Raw genomic sequence first — 21,808 nt, 5'->3', positions numbered from 1 at the left:
TGATTTCAGACTCTGCATTGGTCTTCTCAGATATACCTACATATAGAAGCAATTGCTACCATTGTGAAGGGTAATCTTGGAAATCAAATACTGGATCAAGTGGTATTATGTGCTCCCAACAAATAGAAAACTTGAGGCTTTGAGGCCTGCAGTGAGAACTCAGAAATTCTGAAAGAAGGCGTTGCTTTGTCAAGTTTTTTTTTTTTTTTAAGATTCCTTCATTCTTTCATTTAACTTACTCAAAAGTAAATTTATATTCAAGAATTCAGGACCTGCTCTGAGCATGTGTGAGTTTAGTTTCATTCAATATAAAAATCTGGTTAATAAATGGACTTACCTACAATGGAGATGATCACAATCACAAAATCAAAAATGTTCCATCCTACGGTGAAGTAGTAGTGTCTGAGGGAGATCAGTTTCAGCACACATTCTCCAGTAAAGAGGATAATGAAAACCACATTTATCCAATAGAGGACATTAGTCATGTATGGGCTTTGTCCCTCTTTTTCTACCATCATGGTTACCATGTTGAGGCAGATAAGAACCATAATGCTGATATCAAAAGCTTGGTTTGTTACTAGGTCAAATATACATCCTTGGAATTTGTTCTGCAAGTAAACAAGAATAAAATGGAATATAGATTAAACTTAGCAAGTAGTATCCACTAATCATTACATTAGTAAAACATTTAAAAATATATATATCAGTCTTCAAAACTTGCATAAATTATCCCTGGTCATAGGTTTGTGCTTTCTACAAGAAATATTATTAATGGGTTAAATCAAAGTCAGAGTAAATGAAACATTTTGTTGTTGTCTTTCAATATATCAGACTGGTAATTCAGTTAGCCTTGTATACTTACATTGACTGTTAAGTGTATCCACCCTAGTATGCTATGTTCAATCTAAAGTACATTCATTTTCATATTCTACAGGCCACTGCAGGAATAAGTTGTGTAGCTATGATAAAAGTAAATGCACATGTAATTATTTTCCATTTTTATAGAAAAATTTAAAAATAAGAAGGAATATTAAGATACAGTGCTTAACCCTCTCACATCTCAGCTCAGCCTCTAGAAGCCGTCTACCTAGGTTCAATTCTCAAACTCTAGCCCTCCCTAATTGTTTGGCCTCCTCTGAGCCTGTTTTGGACTCTATAAAATGAGATAATAATAATTTCTACCTCATAAGAGTTATTGTAAGAATTAAATGAGTTAAAATATGTAGAGTTCTTAGAACAGTGCCTAGCTCATAGTAAGAGCTACAGAATTATTACTGCTATTTGGAAACTAAAATATGGACTGGGAGATGTGGAGCTGGCTAACATAATAATAATAATATATTTGTTAAGCACTCAAAAAAAGATACAGAGCTTAAAATACATATATTAAATTTTATAAGGACTTTTGTTCCAAATAGCAATTTTGTTCCAATTTTTTTTCAAAATTAATGCTAAACATTTATGCTTAAGACAAAGTTGTATATTAAAGTTGAATTGAAAATAATTTGAAAATTTACATGCTAAAGATATATATATATATATATATATATATATATATATATATATATATATATATATATATATAGTCTTTTTTTACCCCTGGCCGAGGTATTGGCTTTTGTGGTTTCTTAGATCCCAACTTTTTCATTGCATTATAATATTTCTTCTGTTCTTCTGTCATAAAGATGTCTTGACCTCCAAGGTAAAAAAAAAAAAAAAAAAGAAATCTAGTTAAAACCAGAATCATTGTCTAAATTTTTCCTCAGATTATTAAGACAGGTTGAAAATGTATTAATATAGAAATGAAATGCATTTTATTATGTGCAATGTAGCTATACATAAAACCTGTCTTAAAGGATTACCTATGTGTAGGCACATGACTCTCCATACTTAATATAATGTGCATATATAAAGTATATGTATTACATGTAATAATTATTTAGTTCTGAAATCCTTACTTAACTTGTAGGATCCTGGAGTTAAAGATGATCTGGTTATGGTTTCTCTTTCGTTTTTTGGGGTTAGGGAATATTCAGCTTTCTATTATATTGTATCTTAAAAGATTTATCAAATGCCTATATAATAACCAGACTCCCCTTTCCGTCTTAGAGTGTTCCAATTCACCTTTCCCCTCTAGTTGATATGCAGTCTTTATGTAATTTTAGTATTCATCTGATCTATTGACAGTAGGCATGAGAGAGAGCCTTCATACCAATGTCAAGAGAAGCCTAGATCCTTTATTGCATACTGATGGGGGCTGATTACCATAGCATATCAAGAATTTACCAAGAAAAGCTATGAAAACACTGGAAAGAGAATTCTGACTTAGAAGAAAAAGTCAAAGTACAGATTTTATCTTTTTTTGCTGATTCATACCCTAGTTGGCAACATAAGGAAGGATGGGAGAAAACTAAGGGGAGATTATAAAATGTTCCAAAAGTTAAAACAGAAATCTCCCAGGATGCCTCACTAGCAATATTCAATACATCTTCATTTCTAATACATGTATCACATCTTCTGCTATAATATAAACTTGAGCTCAGGAGCGTATCTTATGTTGTTTTTCCTCAAGCACCAGCCCTAGACATACCACACAGAACAGTGGCTCAGAACCGAAGAAAGTAACATTTGTGAAATGTGTTTTCAATAAATAATTAGTGCATTACTTTTTCTTAATTATCCAATCCTCTACAGAGAACATTGAAAAAAACAGAATAGTTGTCATATTGTTTAAAAATAGCTCTGACTTAGAAGATTAGTTTCTGTGCAGAGATAAATGAGATTAAGTATGTCTATAACTATACACTGGCCAATTGTTTAAAAAAATAAATGAAGTTCTAATGAAGATAATTACTAATTGATATAAAATTAAATTTCACACTATATTTTTTGGAAAAATAATTGTTCCTATTTTTCAGTGCAATGAAAGAAACTTAAAATACTTATCTTTTTTTTCTGTTGGTTGAAATTATCTATGATGACACCAATGAACAAGTTCAAAGTGAAGAATGACCCAAAGATGATAAAGATGACAAAATAAATATACATGTAGAGGTTGGATTCATATACGGGTTGCTTGTCAACCTACAAAATTAGCAGTAATTAACAACAGTTAGTATGTTGACAATACATTCATCACTTTCCTTTTTCACATGGTTTCATAAGGTAATCCAAACAATGCTATTCTAGTGAATTAGCTTTTTCAGAAGCCATAATATTAGTGAAGTTCAACAAAATCATTCTTAAAAAATTTTCCGACATTAAGTATTTATTACATGCTCACTAAATACATGAATATAACCTTCAAATAATTACAAAGGGCTTAATCATATAGAGTACTTTTCTCACATTGGTAGGACAATTTAGTAACAAAATGACCTAAAGTATGTTTTTTTTTATTTCCAGAAAAAAACTGTAGAAGAGATGATAGCATATTTACATAAATTTTGTTTCATTTTTGTTTTCATTTAATTACAGAAAAGTCTTCTCTGGATTTAGCTTTCTTAGTATGGAAGTTATTTCATATAAACCAGCGGTTCTTAACGTGTGGGTCGCGACCCCTCTGGCAGTCGAACGGCCCTTTCACAGGGGTCGCCTAAGACCATCCTGCATATCAGATATTTATATTATGATTCATAACAGTAGCAACATTCAGTTATGAAGTAGTAATGAAAATAATTTTATGGTTGGGTCACAACATGAGGAACTGTATTTAAAGGGCCAGAAGGTTGAGAACCACTGAAAACGCTTCCATGGCACTTTAAAATATAAACTTGTCCTGGCTGGTGTTGCTCAATGTTGGCACCATTTGATTCTGGTCAGGGCACATGCCTTCGTTGCAGCTTGATCTCCAGTAGGGGACATGCAGGAGAAAGCTGATCAATGATTCTCTGTCATCATTGATGTTTCTATCTCTCTTCCCTTCTCCTTTCCTCTCTCTGAAATGAATTAAAATTTTTTTAAAATATAAAAACTATCCATAAAATACGTTATTTTATTTTTATTTTGATAAACTTTATTTACTGAGCACTTATTATTTCCAGGCTGTGCTAAATGCTTTACTTGCATTTTCATGTTGGATTCCCATGAAGTAGGCACTGAATTATTTTTCTGTATATAATCAATAAACACACTCAGAGAGGGAATTTGTTCAGATTCAGTTGCACAGCTTGCATGATATAATAGAGCCAGAATTGGAGTCAAGGTCTGTCTCCAAATGCTGCATACCTAGTCACTAGGCTACTGTTAGGTGGAAGTTTTTTGGTTTGTGTGTACATACCAAGGACTCCTTGTTGCTACTGTTTGAAAATGGCTAAACTAAACTAAGGAGTTTTTTAAAATTGTAGATTTTAGTTTAATGTTGACCAGTACTTACATTAACAGAATCAACAGCTGCATACATAATATCCATCCATCCCTTAAATGTTGCCTGCAAATATAACATTTATAGAATCTGAATTTGAAGCTCATACTTTAAAGCAGCAACACCTGAGTTTAGTCCATTTAATGTTACATGCATTAAGTAATATCAAATCATTAAGTTTTGTTGTATTTCAAAATACCAATTTAATATAAAGGTACTATGTCAAGAAAAAAAGGGACACATTCTGGGGTCATGTTCCAAATCTTAGTCCTACTCAGTTATTTCCAGGCTATTACAATTCCTGAAAATTTTGCACATGATTTTTATTTTTCTAGAGGTAGGGGAGAATTTTATTAAAAAGGCAGGAAACAATTTATCTCCATTTCTTAAAGATGCTCTGTGCTAATGAGAAGTCTTTCTCATTCCCATGTAGTGCAAAACTGTTAGTTCAGAAAGATGACTATTCATTTTGAAGCAATATTCAGATGGTGCAATGGCGAGGGGCCAAATGACACCAACAAGTCAATTATGAAGCAATAACTCTCAAGTACAAAAGAACTTACGATTTTTACTCATTTTTATAGGCAATTGTTCTAGTTGACACCAACTCTCTTTTTAAAGTCACTAAGTACTTTATCTTTAACTTCTAGTTAGCAGATTATTTAAAATAATGACGTCTGTCAGGGTCCCTTACAATATCAAGTATTCATGAAAGGGGTCACTTACAACTTGAAGCAAAGACAGGTAACCAAGTCCAACATTATCAAAGTTCACCTTCAGGTTTTTCCATCGCACATTTTGACTAACATTCATCAGTGCAAGACACTCGGATTTATTATGGACTTTGCTTGTAGGAAACCGTAACCCATCTGTGGTGTTGACACATTCATAAAACTTGCCCGCAAACAAATTTACTCCCATGATGCTAAATATCAGCCAGAATATCAGACACACAAGTAGCACATTCATGATGGAAGGGATTGCACCTATGAGCGCATTCACAACCACCTGGTATTCAAAGAAAGAAAAGAATGATTAGGATTCATAAAACTGTTAAACGGGCAACATTAATGAAACAAAATGCAGAATTAGAGAAATTAGAAAAGCCACCCTTAAATGTTTAAGACATCAAATCAAAGCAATCAACGTATGTTAATTGAATGCCTACTATATTCTCAGCAGTATGCTAAGCAAGACAAAACAAGATAAGACACCTGTTGATAAACATGTTTACAAAAATACATGATGAACACACAGTGAAACTATGAGTAACAATACAAAACAAAATAACTAAGATGCCATGAAAGCTTAAATAAATGAAACGAGTAAATAAAAAATAATAAATCAAAACCTGATACATGTAAGATGAAGTCGTAAAATCTGCATACTCTAGAAAAAAAGAAATTTATAAACATAAATCATAATAAATAAAATGTACAGTTAAAGGTTTATAGTCCTAGAATTACCAGTGCTAAAATTCTCCCATATAGAAAAATTGCTGATATGTATTAGCTGGAGTTAAGATTAAGAATCATTGAGGGGTATGAACCCTCTAGATTTAATTGATTCTGCTAGTTGTGTGATATGTGAATTCAGTTAAGACCTCGGGACCTCTGTTTCCTTGTCTGCAAAATGAGAGCAATCTTTTCAAATTTATTATTCCGACTCCAAAAATACTTTCTGTAGGTCTTTGGCTAAATATAGATAGTACTGGGCCTTAGTTAAAACAGGAAAGAAGTGTAATTTATCTTTAATACTTTTTTTCCTGCTTTTAAGCATTTCCATTGCTATTGATCACCAGTGCCTCTTGCCACTCCAATTTTCCTGCATGGCGACATTGCATTGCAGCATTTATCACTCACAGATTTTCTTAATTACCCGGTCCTTCAAAACCTACCTGTCTTCTGATACCTCAGCTCTAGTCCAAATTGGGTGCAAATGTGTAAAAGACTAATTTGTTAAGCATTGTGCTCCTATTTTTTTTTTTTTTTGCAATATATCAAGCAAGCTTTTAAGTCATCTTTAACTGGTGAAACATTAAGGGTCTCTGATTATCTTTGAGATTGTCTAGAGCAGGGGTTGGCAAACATTTTCTTAAATAGTTTTAGGTTTTGAGGGTGATATGATCTTTATTGCAACTATTCAATTCTGCCACTGTAGTAAGAGCATACACAAATGAGCATGGCTGAAATCCAATAACACTCCCTTTACAACTGTGGCTTTGGTATGTTGACCCCTGGTCCAGAACAATAGTTATTATCCTGGGGTCAATGGACCCATAGAGATTCTATGTGGGCATGAAATCCTATTAAAAACATTATGGGTTTGCTTTCTTTACGGAGAGATGATTCATAGTTTCATGAGATTCATACAGTATACAAAAGTTAGGAAGAACAGGCTAAGAGAATAAAGTTCAAAGTGGCCAACTCTTTTTCAAGCCTACTTTTTCATCCTCATTTCTTGCTAGCCTCCCCTCTGTGCTGATCAACGAGGCCCGTTGTCGGCAAACAGCAGCTCGTGAGCCACATGCGGCTCCTTGGCCCCTTGAGTGTGGGTCTTCCTAAGCCTTAGGAGTACCCTAATTAAGTTAATAACAATGTACCTACCTATATAGTTTAAGTCTAAAAAATTTGGCTCTCAAAAGAAATTTCAGTCGTTGTATTGTTGATATTTGGCTCTTTTGACTAATGAGTTCGCTGACCACTGAGCTAGGCACACTGATCCTTCTAGACGTTGCTCACATGTGCCTTGCACACAGGACTTCGTGCTTCTCTGCATGTAGCATCTCTGCCTGGAATGCCGACCTGCTTGTGTCTTGGGGCCCCCTCTCTCAGTCATGGCCCAAGGTCACTTCCTGGCAAAGCTTTCCCAGATGTCCTCGGGCAGCTACACCCACCTCTATGTTCCTGTGGCACTGTATGATTACTATTTCATGGCAGATGGAAAAGAAGAAATACTGTTCCCCTATCTTTCTCCCCATGACCATTGTCCCTACTCAGTCAAACCTCAAGATTACAAAATGCTGCAAATCATTATTTACTTTCTTTTTCAAAATGACACAGCATGAAGAAACATCTCCTTTTTAACATGACTAATAAATGTGACAAAATAGACATGTTTTCCCTTCCATATATATTAAACTATTCACTTGTATTATAGACTAGAGGCCCAATGCATGAAATTTGTGCAAGGGGATTGGCCTCCGCCGCCTCTGCGGCCGCCTCTGCCTCGGCCCCTGCCCCTGTTACTTCATCCGGAAGGTAATCCAAGAGGACGTCTGGAAGGACATTTGGTCTAATTAGCATATTATGCTTTTATTATTATAGATAAAGAACAAAGCAAACAGGGTAAAATAATGGGCTGGGTTAATCACTGAGGGAAGTAAGTTTGTAGGGGGAAGTATGTTATTTGTCCATAAAACTCAGTATAATGTCTGCTCAAGTTCAGGGATCCACCTTAAGTTCTGGATAAATTGTAGGATTCTGCTAATGCTCAAAAAGGGGAAGTAATGTCAATAAATTCAAAACCATATTTCTGTATAAAATGTAACTTGTAATTTTTCAATTCTCATATGAGAAAAAGTACTTCAATTTTATTTATGAAATTTATTTTATAGAATCAGGACCTCTCATATACATGGATCCATCATACACTGGGTGCATTAAGCAGCAGAGGTGACAGTCATAGGGTAGCAGGAATAATAACGAAGATTTGCTAGACTAAACCATCGCTAATATTCACCGGAGGCTTCAGATTTCTGAGCCCTATCCCAGAGTTTCTGAACCAGTTGGGTCTGGGGTGGAGCCTGGGAATTTGTATTTCTAATAAGTTCTGATGACACTGATAGCTGGTCAGTAGAGCACATTTAGGGAAGCAGTGAGCTAGTCTGATCTGCATGTTAAATTGTTCAGAGACTATAGGAAGAGAGGAAGTCTGATAAATAAGTATAAGATAATAAGGATTATATGTATCTGAACTTAGAGAAAGGATGCCAAATTATGCCTGGTGGTGGGCAGACATGGCACATTTTTAATTGAGGCTTAAAGAATGGGTAGGTATTTATCTGCTACATTGATGAATGAGGGTTGATTCCTGGCCAAGAGAACAGAGGCATGAGAAAACAGGTATAAATCTAGAAAAGAAGAAAATGAGGAGAGCAACAACAGTATGGATATAGACTAAGTAGAGAAACTAAGGTCATTGTCCTCCATGTATTTTAGAAAGAACATGCTGGTTTGTACAGCCCTTAAAATTAGGTTGCTGGTAGTCATCATTTATCTCACCTTGTTTGCCTTTGCAAAATGAATCTCTTTTCTGGTGCTATGCAGCCTAGTGCAAATTATGGAAACTCTCAGAGCTTTAGTTTTCTCAGATATAGTTTGGAGACAATTCTACTTTTATTGAAATATTTATTTTTAAGGATGAAATTAAAAGTATGGCAGATGCTACTTCACTTCCTTTTTTTCTTATGCCCCCATACCTAAGGTAGTTCTTTACAAAATATTATTTGAGCACCTGATACAGGCAAGTCCTTGATGACTTGTTCTTTGCAAAATATTATTTGAGCACCTGATACAGGCAAGTCCTTGATGACTTATATATGAGAGATGTTTTCAGGACTAACAGTGTCCCCTTCACTTGATCTTCTAGCATAGGGAAGATTTCTATTTTAGAAGAGAAAAGCTACTTATTTGGATCACTGCCTAATAATATTTGATTTACTCTTTGTTAAACATATGCACTAAACAACTGAGTGTATATGCACATGCACACACACGTATAAACATAAATAGTTCATATATATACATATCCTTACATGCATGTGTAAATAGAAACAGCCTATAACTTCTACATATTATTTTTTTCACATTTTATACTCCATTTATAAAATAAGAATATTATAAAAGTGTAAACAAATTATGTTAGAAAGTTTAATATTTTCTTACCCTCATTCCTTCAAATCTAGATAAAGCTCTTAGAGGTCTTAAAGCTCTAAGTGTCCGAAGGGATTTAATGGGGGTGAGGTCTGAGTAGTCAAGAGTATTTGCAACTAAAGTAACCAAAGAAACCTGCAAAAAAATTTTTTTATTAATTATTTGAATGAAATAATCATGAAATATCACTAAGATCAGCTCAACAAGAACAATATGATTTTATATATCAAGTTATCTAGTCATTGCCTAAAACAATGGGTAAGAGGAATGCTGTGCAAGGAAATAGATAGAAAGGAGGGTTAACCAAAATAAAATCCAACAATAGAAGGAAAGTAAGTTATTTCTTATATCTGAAAAAAATCACATGTACCTTTCACACTTTGATAGTCCATGGTTATATACTTTTGCATATTAATTCTGAACATTTAATGAGAGCAGCTATAAAAATTTCAATTGAAATAAAACCCAGGACATAACAAAGTGTTTGATTCTAAAGCTAATTCATAAGAGCATATGGAATTAACTCAACTACATCTAAACTTTAATATAAACTTTATATAAAAGCAATGTGAAGAATCATGATTTCGTGATGGGGTTATTATATTGAATATAACAGCTGAAAATTATTGAGAAAACTACAGTATAGTCTATAACTGATAATATATTAGTATATATGCATAAACATCCATTTACCTAACTGTGCATACATATATATGTATATATATATACACACACTATATATATGCTTATACTTACGAATAATGTTCAATTACATTTCAAATAATAAAAAAGCCTGCAGAAATCAAATAAGTCCGTTCTCTGAATATCAAATCAGATCAGCGGTTCAGGAACCTGAATATGCACCAGAATCATCTGGAGGGCTCGTTGCAACAGTCTGCTGCGTCCCAACACCAGAGTGTCTGATTCAGTAGATATTAGGTGGGTTCTGAGAATTGTATCCCTAATAAGTTCCCACCTATATGTGCCAATGATGTTGGTTCAAGAATCACACTTTGAGAAAAACTAGACTAGATAAGTTGCTCAATCTTTGAGAAATTAAAAAAAAAAATCTCAGCTCCTCCCTCAAATCTACATCCCTAGTTTTCATCTCTACCAGCAAGAATATTGTGTGCAACTTTGCTCTCCATGTTACATTATAGAAACATTCCATATCAAATATATGTGTAATATGTTATATAATTATAGATAAATACTTATTTACTGTTTTTTCAAAATATTAAATAATATTTCAAATCAAAGCTACATACCTCCCCAAGTTCTGCTTATTACATAACCCTTCATATCACCACTTCATATTTTCAAATACAAAAAGTAATTTGTTATTATAGCTATATTTCTTTCTTAATTTAAAAGAAATTCAATTCTACTTGCAAACTTTTATTTCCTAAGTGGAGTGATAAAAATAACATGTTTATAGTAACATTTTAAAGGTTTTTTAATATCTTAAATATTTTAAAATAACTTTTAAAAGAACCATCATAGTTACAGGTTAAGAGAAAAGAAATAACCTAAATTTCTTCTTTTTTTTTTTTTTTTTAACTTTGGGTTAACCTAAATTTCTTTTATCATTTTTTTCTTATTTTGGTTAGCCTTTCTTTAAAACTATTATATTATAAAAGCATCCTAGGCAGTAACTAGGTAACATATACATAAAAGGCAAATATAAAAACAAACAATATGAAGTCATTAATATAAGGCATCAAAAACGAGAAAGCCCAAGAGTGCATATGAGGTGCTATGTATACCTTGGGAAAAATTTTTTTTTGCATATCACCTATATAAAAAATTAAAAAATTGTTATTACTTTTAATATTCAATACATTTGAGCTGTTAGAGTTTAACGTTGAGAAACTAAACTTTAGAGTAGATATAATTAGTTTTGGCTTAATTTTGCAGTCAGATTTTGTTGTTTATAGTCATGCTTACATATAATTTTGATATCTATGAATAATGTTGCATTGATTTACCCTTTCTGAAAAGTTCCATAGTGCAAACTCTTTTTTTAAAAAATATATTTTATTGATTTTTTACAGAGAGGAGGGGAGAGGGATAGAGAGTTAGAAACATGGATGAGAGAGAAACATCATCAGCTGCCTCCTGCACACCCCCTACTGGGGATGTGCCTGCAACCCAGGTACATGCCCTTGACCGGAATCGAACCAGGGACCTTTCAGTCCACAGGCCAACGCTCTATCCACTGAGCCAAACCGGTTTCGGCCATAGTGCAACCTCTTGGTTAAATGTTAGAGTACTTGTTGGTACTCTGAAAATTTGCATGTTGTCTTCTAATTCCAGACATCAGATGGGGAAAAAAAATCTCTAAAAATTATGACTTATTATAGAATCTTTCTTTCCTAACAACAAAGACTAGATTTTGGAAAATCTAGGAGAATTAATATAAGAATGAAGAAATAATTCATTCTGAGAAAAATAAAATTAGGAGTTTGAGGTCATAGCTTAATTTAAGGAAGCCTTTTAAGATAATATAGAATACCATATAACAATTACATTATTTTATATAATTAAATTATATCAAGAAAATATAAACTAAAATAATTAGAGTACACTAAATAAGAATGACTTAACAATAATGGGTTCTACCATTTAATTTCTATGTGAGATGCTTTGATCTCACAAACTGTTTGAGGATCTGTTTCCTGACTATTTCAAGATGACTAAAAAATATTTTTGCTTTGTTAAAAATAATACATAAACTGAAGCATTCTGATGTATTTTCTTTCATCCAAGTACTCAACAGTTCTCTGAATTTGTTATTTGAAATTACTAACGCCAATTTCTCTGCTCCACCACCACTCTAGAGATGAATGGTAAGTTGGGTGTTTGAATGGGGATAAGAGCTGTGACTAATTTTGGTTTTTCCAATCATTGTCATTAAGATACATACTTTGAAATTCCACACCCTCTTCACTCTAACATGGAGTTATTTGCTTTAGTACTAACTACCATTTTTATATAACTTTTAGCTAACAAAGACAACTTGATGCACCTATCATCTTATCTTTTAACTTTATATAGTAAAAAAATCAGTATTTTATCTTTTTAACCTGTGTTTCTGCCCTTTTCCATTCCCACCCCTTACTTTCCAATTGTTCATTCTGTTCATATTACCAACAGGAATGATATCCAAATCACATCTTCTCTGATTGCAAAAAACACATGCAAGAGTAAATTATGTTATAATGGTAGAGAAAAGAATTTACATTTGTTGAAAAGTTTCTTTTTTATTATTCCTCACAGATATCTACTGGCTATATTAATATTTCTGAAAGCATAAACCTATAGACAGAAAGTACAAAAAGATAACCAAAATTATAATATACAACATCAGTGAAGGCTTAGCAGAACACTTAATCATCACACGAAATCCTCTTTGAAATTTCATTCAAAGTACCTACATCAACAATTAAGAAATCCAGCCAACACCAGGCATTGGTGAAATACGTTTTATAACCATATGCTACCCATTTTAGAAGCATTTCCAGAATGAAGACGTAAGTGAATATCTTGTCAGCATAGTCCAGGATAATCTTAATGGTCTTTTTCTTTTCAATATATATATCTTCAAAAGCCTGTGGAAATAATATTCAAATTTCTATTCATTTCCAACTAAAAGCTTATGATTCATAATAAAAACGGGAAATAATTTTGATGAAGAAAACCACTGAAATATAATACTATTATGAGCCAACTGAGTTTCTTCTGGTTTACAGCTACTGTGTGACACCAGTTCTAGACTTCCCACCATCAGTGCATGCCACTAGTCACCAGAGGTCATGAGAAGAGAAAGGGGTCACAAAAGAATGAAATTATTCCGAATATTCTGAAAAGAACCAGATCTCTGGCACTTGCAGGGACTTCCACTTCATCTGATTCCTCTATTATCCCTCTTCAAATTGGATAAGACATGATAATTTCAGACCTGTTTCCAGGGTCAGCCACTCTGCTATATCTTTGTCGCCCTGCACTCTCCTACACCAGTAGGATTTGGAGCCCCTCCTTCAGGTCTTACATGCTTATGCATCCCCAGGAACACAGCAGCAAGTGCAGAAGGGCTTGCTAAATGGCCATGTGCAGGAGCTTAGGATGACTATAGAACATAGAGGTTGATTTCTTCTTTGAATTTTGCACAATATTTTATCATTCATTAGAAGCTTCAGTTCTACAAATCACTCCTATATTCATTCCATGCATGTGGCACCCTTAACACTCTCCCAGTAACAAACTACAGCCACAAGTTCCTTGGGAAATAATTTGAATAAACTTAAAGAGCTGAGCTCACTGAAGACATTGAAAATGATTGCTCACCCAAACAGGTCTGTAGTAAGAATTATCTCTTTCAAGTTTAAACAATATTTACCATGGTGAAGAAAATTAAAGCAAAAGGGCCTGTACCCTTAGTGATTAACATAATACTATCTGTCCATAAGCCTGGCCTTGTGCCATTCTTATTCTTCTTATTCCAAATTCACCTATCAATACCCTAAAAATGATCCCAAGCACTCTGTGCAAACTGTTGGTATGAATACTGAAGGAAACAGAGAAGTTGGGACGGAGAGAATGGGCAGATTACTAAGATGCTAAAAGAAGGTTCGAGCAGCTGGCAGAGGTTCTGAAAGCCGGTGGAATTAACGTGCAGGGGCGACTTCCAGCCCTCGGGACTTCTCTGCCTCCCTTCTCCAAGTTCTGGAGGAGTCAGGCTAGCTATTCAGACAGAAACTACGGCGGAAGACAGGGAAGGGGCTTGGTCACGAAGAAGAGTGCTGTTCCTGGGCCTGGGGTGCAGAGCAGGACCAGTAGATGCTGAAAGCCAAATACTCTGCCTGAGCACACCTTGCTCTGGCAAGTCCCAGAGCCTGAAATGGGGCTCCTAGCTTCTAGGACTAATTTTGTGGATGTGAGAGCAAGGGGACAAGCAGGGCATTTTATGAGCTCTATCTGACTTGGGGTGTGGGCTTTACTATTACTCATTTCACTTACTCGCCTATCTGGTGTGAACCCACTTCCTGAGGAGCCACAGCATAGTAAAAATGTACAGTGGCTTTGACTTTGACCTTAGTTATGACTCTGTCATTTACTAGCTCTGAGACATTAAGCAACTGTTAACACTCTGTACCTAGCTTCCTCGTTGGTAAAATAAGCAAAATCCATAATCTCACAGGATTGTTTGAAAATTAAAGGAGAATACCTATATAAAGGTCTTGAAATACAATAAATATGTACTAAATTAGAGCTATTACTTTTTATTTATTTTATAGACAAGTATTTTTAAAATCTAGCTCAATTGGCAAATTCCCTGAGCACATACACCAGCTTCTTGAAATACCTTTTCCTTCTCTTCTTCCCATGATTCATTGAATTTTAGTTTTGAGAGTGTCCACCCCCCCAAAAAAAACAATGGTATCTTCCTTTTTAGACATTTTGAACAAGGCATTACTCTAAGCTTTTCTATAATTTTTTGGTAATTTCCTTTCTGAGACTAGTTATATATGTGACTCAGCATGGGATAAACTTCCTTAGTCATTAGGAATAGAAGATAATGTAGACACTGTCAAGACTCCTACTTGCATTTCACCTGATAAGTGAAGTAGCAATTTCGTATTCATCTCCTGTTTTTGAGAGAGGAGAATTGTTAGGAGAGGCAATTTACTGTGAGCCCTAAACGTCCCTGCGTGTTTTTGTTGGGTGTGCCAAGAATGCAAGGCTGGATTATTCTCGATCCAGGCCATTTCTCAGGGTTGTTTTTACAACAAGCAAACTTGAGAGATGAGATGGTGTTACCCTGCTTGCTCTAAGAGGATGGGTTCCCTAAGCTCAGGGCCTGTCAGCTGTGACGCTAACCCACTGTGTGTGCCATGTACACTTAGCTCCATGCTATGGCCCCATGGGATCTGGGGACAAGGGGAACCAACACACACATGTTTGAAGTTCATGCTGCTTTTTATGCCACGAGTAATCAAGTCCTTTGTCTCTGACTCAAAAGTCTCACATCTTCCGCCAGCACACACAAAACAGTAACAGGTTAACTTCTTGGAAGAGTAAAATCAAATCCCAGATCCATGAAGACTGTCTAGGAGGCAATTTATAAAGTTCTTGCAAATTCTGCTTTCAGTAGAATGGAATTTCCAGTGGTATCTCCAGCTGGAAATATGCTTCCAATGGCTCATCTCTGTTAGTCAGCAGGGAAGGAAAACAAATTAAGAAAAGGCTCAGGGAGCTCTTAACTCCCAGATTCCCTTCAACTCTCACTGAAGGTGCTTGGTATACGTAAAAGACTGAGAAACTTGTCCATTCTCACCCTAAAACTGCAGTTTATTTTCCCTTAGAATAGTACCCAGGATGCTTCATAAGCTGACACTGCCTATCTTTGTCACAGCATCGCTGGCCACCACTTCCATCTCTGTATTTGCTCTTCCTCCCATATCACTTCCTAAGTATGCCAACTTTTAATTTCCTGTATATCTGATGCTGTTTTATGCTTCCTTACAATTTACTACATTCCCCTCACTGGAAAATTACTATTAATCTTTCTAGATCAGTGATGGCAAACCTATGACACTCATTTTTTTGGTTGATTTTTCTTTGTTAAATGGCATTTAAATATATAAAATAAATATCAAAAATATGTCTTTGTTTTACTATGGTTGCAAATATAAAAAAATTTATATATGTGACACGGTACCAGAGTTAAGTTAGGGTTTTTCAAAATGCTGACATGCCGAGCTCAAAAGGTTCGCCATCACTGTTCTAGATCTTGCAAAACATCATCTACTTTTCTGAAATCCCAAACAGACAATGGTTCTTGCTACAGGCTTTATCAGTATACAGTGGAGCCTTGACTTACGAGGGTCCCGACTAAGAATTTTTTGAGATACCAGCTGTCTCTCGGCCGATTTTTTGCATTGAGTTGATAGAGTAATTTGAGTTAACGAGCTCCTTAACAAGCTCCGTCTCGGAACGAATTAAACTCGTAAGTCAACCAAAGGACTCGTATGCATGCATATAAGCATAACCAATGGACATAAGACACTGGGGGGTAGAGGAGGCCAGGGGATTGTCAAGGGCGGGGAAAAAAAGGAGACATATGTAATACCCTTTGTAATACTTTAAGCAATACAACAATAAAAATAAATAAATATATAAACTTGTAAGTCAAGGCCCCTCTGAATTCTTCACTTATAAACTTTCATAACTGGTACCCCTTTCTTCCCCAATTGCTCTCCAAGTTCCTTATCTTACCTGGGTCTTACCCATTTTTGTATTCAGGGCAGCAAGAGTAATGTCCTACATGTAGAAGTGCTCAGTGAGTATTTACTGACCTGAACTAAAATTGGTACTAATCATAGGGATTAATGGTTAGGTAAAACAACTTGCTATGGTATTTTAATCTCCCAATTCATTAAGTATTGACAATCAACTTATTGCTTTGGGTGTCAGCTTACTTACCAGAGCGCCACTGCTGAGCAGGATCATGAGAACAATAAAGCTTTCAAACCAGTTGTGTTCAACTATCCTAAAGCATGTTTTCCTGATATTCCACCAGATTTTTCCTTTTCCTGAGTCTATGCTAACGTCACAGCATGGGAACCTCCGTATGCAGCCTGGCAAGAAAGATATGCATTAAAATGGCTAAAATACATGATTTAATGCAAATGTTTCCCTAAGAGAGTCTCTCAATCAAATAATTTCTAACACATACCCGCAGCTTCAAATAGATTCAACCTTCTCTCATCTCCTAATTCTCATGGTGTTTTCTTAATACTTGTCAGTTATTTCTAACTTAGGATATATTCCTGTCTTCTGTATTTTCCTGACTTCTCGCCAATCTCTTCTACAGTGTTTAAAACATTTTTTTTTTTTTTGCAATCCTAATACACAATGAACACTGAATTTGAGGAATGAATAAATGAGCTAAAATCTGAGGACAGTTTAGGGTCTTCTTTGCTAAAAGATATAGTTTCCTTAATATCGATCTAGTTTGCAATCTCGTGTGGCTTCAGCTCTTCCATAAAAAACCTTTGACAAACACCACTCTAAATAATAATAAGAAAATTAGCAAAGGTCCTAAAATTAAGTTTAAAAAATTGATCTTGATTAGAAGATGCAGGTGAAACTGTTTCAAGTACTCTTAAGTTGAAAACAAATCTGACGTTGGAATCCCAGGTGTACAATATACTACTTTGAAAAATTGAGAAACATTTTAAAAAAATGTTTCAGGTTTATTCATTCATTTCTCCATTAAATATTTCTTGAGTATTTTCTAAATAGTTAGTTATGTACAAAGTTTCTTTTCCTTGGGGAATTTATTTTTGGTTTTGTTTAGGCAGACAGACATATAAATAAATGACTATAACCTGATAAGCAACTAAACTGACAGATATGCAGGGGTTATTTTGGCATATCTGGAATAAGCTCACCTACACTGGCTCATTGAGAAGAGGTCAGAGGAGGCTTCCTAGAAGGGGTGAAGCCTGAAATGAATCACTGTACTAGCCAAAAAGGGTTTGCATGGAATTCTGGGCCAAGAGGCAGCCGAATGTGCTATGCATAGAAATTGCAAGCAGTTCAGAATTATTATGAAAGCAAAGTGTACACAGGAGGCCCAGCTGAGGTTAGAGAAATTGATCAGATTACAGAAAGCATTTCTCCCACCTTAGGCAATTGGGTCTATCTACACTAATAAAAGAGAAACATGGTAATTGGCGTATGACCGCTACCATTTTCATTGGCTAATCAGCGAGATATGCAAATTAACTGTCAGCTAAGATGGCAGCTCAGTGACGGAGGAAACCAACATTCCCGCCTGCGGCTGCAGGCCTCTGAGCCTGCAGTTTAAGAAACATTGTAACAAATACCGGGGGACTTCAGCCAGCATATTCGCAACATTGTATGCAAAGGCCAGAAACCTACAGTCGAGGCCTAAGAGCTGGAGCCAGGCCTCAAGCTAAAGCTGGCCCAGAATAAAAAAAAAAAAGAAAAAAAGGAGCGGTTGGGAACTTCAGTCACTCCCAGCCTGAAAACAGCCCTCAGCCCCTCACCCAGACTGGCCAGGCACCCCAGTGGGTACCCCTACCCTGAATGGTGTGTGACCAGCTGGAAACAGCCATCATCCCCTCACCCAGGCTGGCCAGGCACCCCAGTGGGGACCCCCACCCTGATCCAGGACACCCTTCAGGGCAAACCAGCCAGTCCCCACCCATGCACCAGGCCTCTACCCTATATAGTAAAAGGGTAATATGCCTCCCGACACCGGGATCAGCATGACAGGGGGCAGTGCCCAAACCCCCTGATCGCCCTGCGGCTCTGTGCGTGACAGGGGGTGGCACCACAACCTCCCCATCGACTCTGCCTTGAGTGTGACAGGGGATGGTGCCCCAACCCCCCAACTGGCCCTACCCTGAGCGTGACTGAGGGTGGCATCACAACCTCCCAATCCGCCCTGCTCTGTGCATGACAGGAGGCAGCGCCCCAACTCCCCAATCGGCCCTGCTCTGAGCCCGACCAGGGGCTGCACCTAGGGATTGGGCCTGCCCTCTGCCACCCGGGAGCAGGCCTAAGCCAGTAGGTCGTTATCTCCTGAGGGGTCCCAGACTGCGAGAGGGCACAGGCCGGGCTGAGGGACTCCCCCTCCCCGCCTAGTGCACAAATTTTTGTACACCGGGCCTCTAGTATCCTATAAACATTGAGGAGTCAGGGAAGGGTTGTAAGCAGAGAATGATAAGGCAGACTGCAATTTAAGTAGACGTCTCCAATGGTTGTGTGGAGAGTAAGTTGGAAGAGGAGAAAAAAGAGGGTAGAGGTAAGGAAAGACCCCTAGCCAAAAAACCATTTAGAATTCCGGTTTAGGGCAGCAAGAATAACAATAATAGACTCAAAACATAGTTGGCAGGTAAAATTGTAGGATTTGGTGACTGACTGGATGTGGATGTGAGATAAAAGGAGGAGCCCAGAATGACTACAGGAGCAGGAGCTGACTTGGGAGGTAATGAGTCTGAGATGCCAGTGAAATCTCTACATCCAGGAATCCTGTAGCTATTTGGAAGCATGAATTTTACAGAGAAAAATCTGAGCTAGAAAAGAATATGTAGGAATCATTAGCATATCTGTGTCATCTGAGATCAGGACATTTTCTGAGCTCCTACAAAAAAAGTTATTTAGGAGAGAAAAGGGTCAAATCTGGAACATTCTGAAACAGCAATATGAAGGGGCAGAATTCAGTGGATTAGGAGACCCAGCTCATACTAGCTCTTGATAACACATTGTGAAATTTTTAGGATATTTTACTAGCCCACTGTTAAATACAGCCATTATAAAACATTAAAATGTATAGCACTGGCAAGTTTTCTCAGTGGTTAGAGCATTGGGCTATGGGCCAAAGGGTCACAGGTTCCAATCCTGGTCAAGGGCACATACCTGGGTTGGGGGTTCTATCCTGGCCGTGGTTGGGGCTTGTGCAGAAGGCAATCAATAGATTTTTCTCTTTCACATCTCTCTCTCTCTCTCTCTCTCTCTCTCTCTCTCCCCCCCCCCTCACACTTTACTAGTAATTTCCAGCTTTATAGAAATGTAGCAGCAATGTTTTCCCCCCAAGTCTCTGGTATTTTTGCCATCATGTATATTTTATGTGTTTCTGCCCTTTCTCTCCGGAAGTTTCTAAGTTCCAATAAGGCTAAACCTGTGTCTGTTTTTCCCTTTATTTCTGCTTACAATACTTACTCTAGTCCAGCGATGGCGAACCTTTTGAGCTCGGCGTGTCAGCATTTTGAAAAACCCTAACTTAACTCTGGTGCTGTGTCACATATAGAAATTTTTTGATATTTGCAACCATAGTAAAACAAAGACTTATATTTTTGATATTTATTTTATATATTTAAATGCCATTTAACAAAGAAAAACCAACAAAAAAATGAGTTCGCGTGTCACCTCTGACATGCGTGTCACCTCTGACATGCGTGTCATAGGTTCGCCATCACTGCGTCCTATACATAGCTTAATATGCTGTGCATAGTTGCCTGAAAAGAACAGTCCCTCCAAAAGAGTTCTAAAATCACCTAAGAATTTCACGATCTAAAGGTCATATCTCTGTGAATTCTAGAATTTACACAAAAATTGGATTTAAAAAACAACAGGGTGAATGGAAAATATACACCTGACTTCACTTATCCAATGTTAATTACAGTTAACATGACCTCAGATCTGGAAGAATTTACCTTTATTGTATTGAAAATAATTACCTTATATCTCAAATACATTAGTAAAGAGATATTAGTAGGACCAAACATTGACTCCCAGGTATCCTTTTCAGGGCAAAAGAAAAAACACTAGAAAGATTGGAAAACTTTAGGATGAAATTTGTTTTTATATTAACTTAATGCTTGAGACTTTAGAAATTATCTTATCCTTAAAAAAAGTTCTCATTCAGAACCGAATCTTCTTAACCAAAGGGCTAAGAAGATTTTACCAACTGGGATTTATTTTGGCAGTCTGAAAGTTGAAGAAAAATATTTTTCTTGATTGAGGCAAGAAAAGGTACTATGCATTCTAATTAGACAGGTAAGACATTTTTTTTTATCTGGGATGAAGCTTCATAAATATTGCCCTAAGGATTTATCACATCTCAGAGGGTTTTTCTAATTTTGAGGCAGGAGTACTTGACTACTTGTCTGGCTTTTATGGAAAGGCATTTCCCAAGAGATTTCCAACCTAGATGGTGAGCAACATTATCACACCTTCTTTTTTTAAGGACTATTAATTAAATGTGACGATAACAGAGAAGCTCTCAGACATTTTAATAGATCCCTGTGGGCAAACAATATTTCTTTTGGGTGGTTTCATTAATTTGCTGTTGTGATCCATTACATAAAGTTTAAACTTGGTTTCATCATGTTAAAGCAATGCTCTCAAATGATAAAGAAACCATTGAACTCTTCCAAGACAGATTACCCATTAAAGAAAACATAGTAGCATGATCCATATAATTAATGTAAAAATTTCATTAGGAAGATAAATCATTTTTTCACCACCTCTTAAAAATGTCTAAATCCTCTAAAATAAGTGTTTTGTCCACATTTTCTTTCTAATAAAAGGTACAAAGGAAGTGGTTACTGTGTTACTAAAGTCAGAAGTAGTTATTTGTTATTTTATAGAGAGTTGGTATACAAAGAACATTTTGGGGGGAAATTAAATTGGTTCCTCCTACCAAATTAACAGGAAATACATTATTTTAAGAACTAATATGTATCTACCTCACATGCTGGTCCAATTTACAAAATGTATAATCCAATTAAAGTACAATATAAAAGCAAGCAAAATCAAAGAGTCATGCCAGGTTCATAATTATAGTTTGGCAAGACAAGTAGAATTAAGGATAGTGAAGAGCAGATCTAGGGAAGGAGCCTGAAGTCTTGAATTACAGAGCTAGTGGAACAGAATAAAGAAGGTGAAGAAGAGGAACAAGATGTGAAATAATAAA

General features: G+C 36.0%; 1 protein-coding gene across 3 annotated transcripts in view; it reads right to left on the bottom strand.

Moving 5' to 3' along the window:
* Positions 1 to 21,808, bottom strand: part of SCN9A (sodium voltage-gated channel alpha subunit 9) — a 127,335-nt gene that overhangs the window by 5,603 nt on the left and 99,924 nt on the right. For all 3 annotated transcript variants that reach the window (XM_059704225.1, XM_059704223.1, XM_059704224.1), the window contains 8 exons: positions 16,783 to 16,937; positions 12,735 to 12,908; positions 9,310 to 9,432; positions 5,090 to 5,371; positions 4,376 to 4,429; positions 2,947 to 3,084; positions 1,598 to 1,702; positions 338 to 608 (listed from right to left, as the gene is read on the bottom strand). In XM_059704225.1, coding sequence (XP_059560208.1) covers positions 338 to 608; positions 1,598 to 1,702; positions 2,947 to 3,084; positions 4,376 to 4,429; positions 5,090 to 5,371; positions 9,310 to 9,432; positions 12,735 to 12,908; positions 16,783 to 16,937 — 1,302 coding nt within the window. The remainder of the gene's footprint in view (positions 1 to 337; positions 609 to 1,597; positions 1,703 to 2,946; positions 3,085 to 4,375; positions 4,430 to 5,089; positions 5,372 to 9,309; positions 9,433 to 12,734; positions 12,909 to 16,782; positions 16,938 to 21,808) is intronic.

The sequence above is a fragment of the Myotis daubentonii genome, chromosome 7 (genome assembly GCF_963259705.1).
Source record: "Myotis daubentonii chromosome 7, mMyoDau2.1, whole genome shotgun sequence".
In the NCBI taxonomy this organism is placed as follows: domain Eukaryota; kingdom Metazoa; phylum Chordata; class Mammalia; order Chiroptera; family Vespertilionidae; genus Myotis; species Myotis daubentonii.
Note: the sequence above shows the minus strand (reverse complement) of the source record. Positions and strands in the feature narration are given on the sequence as shown.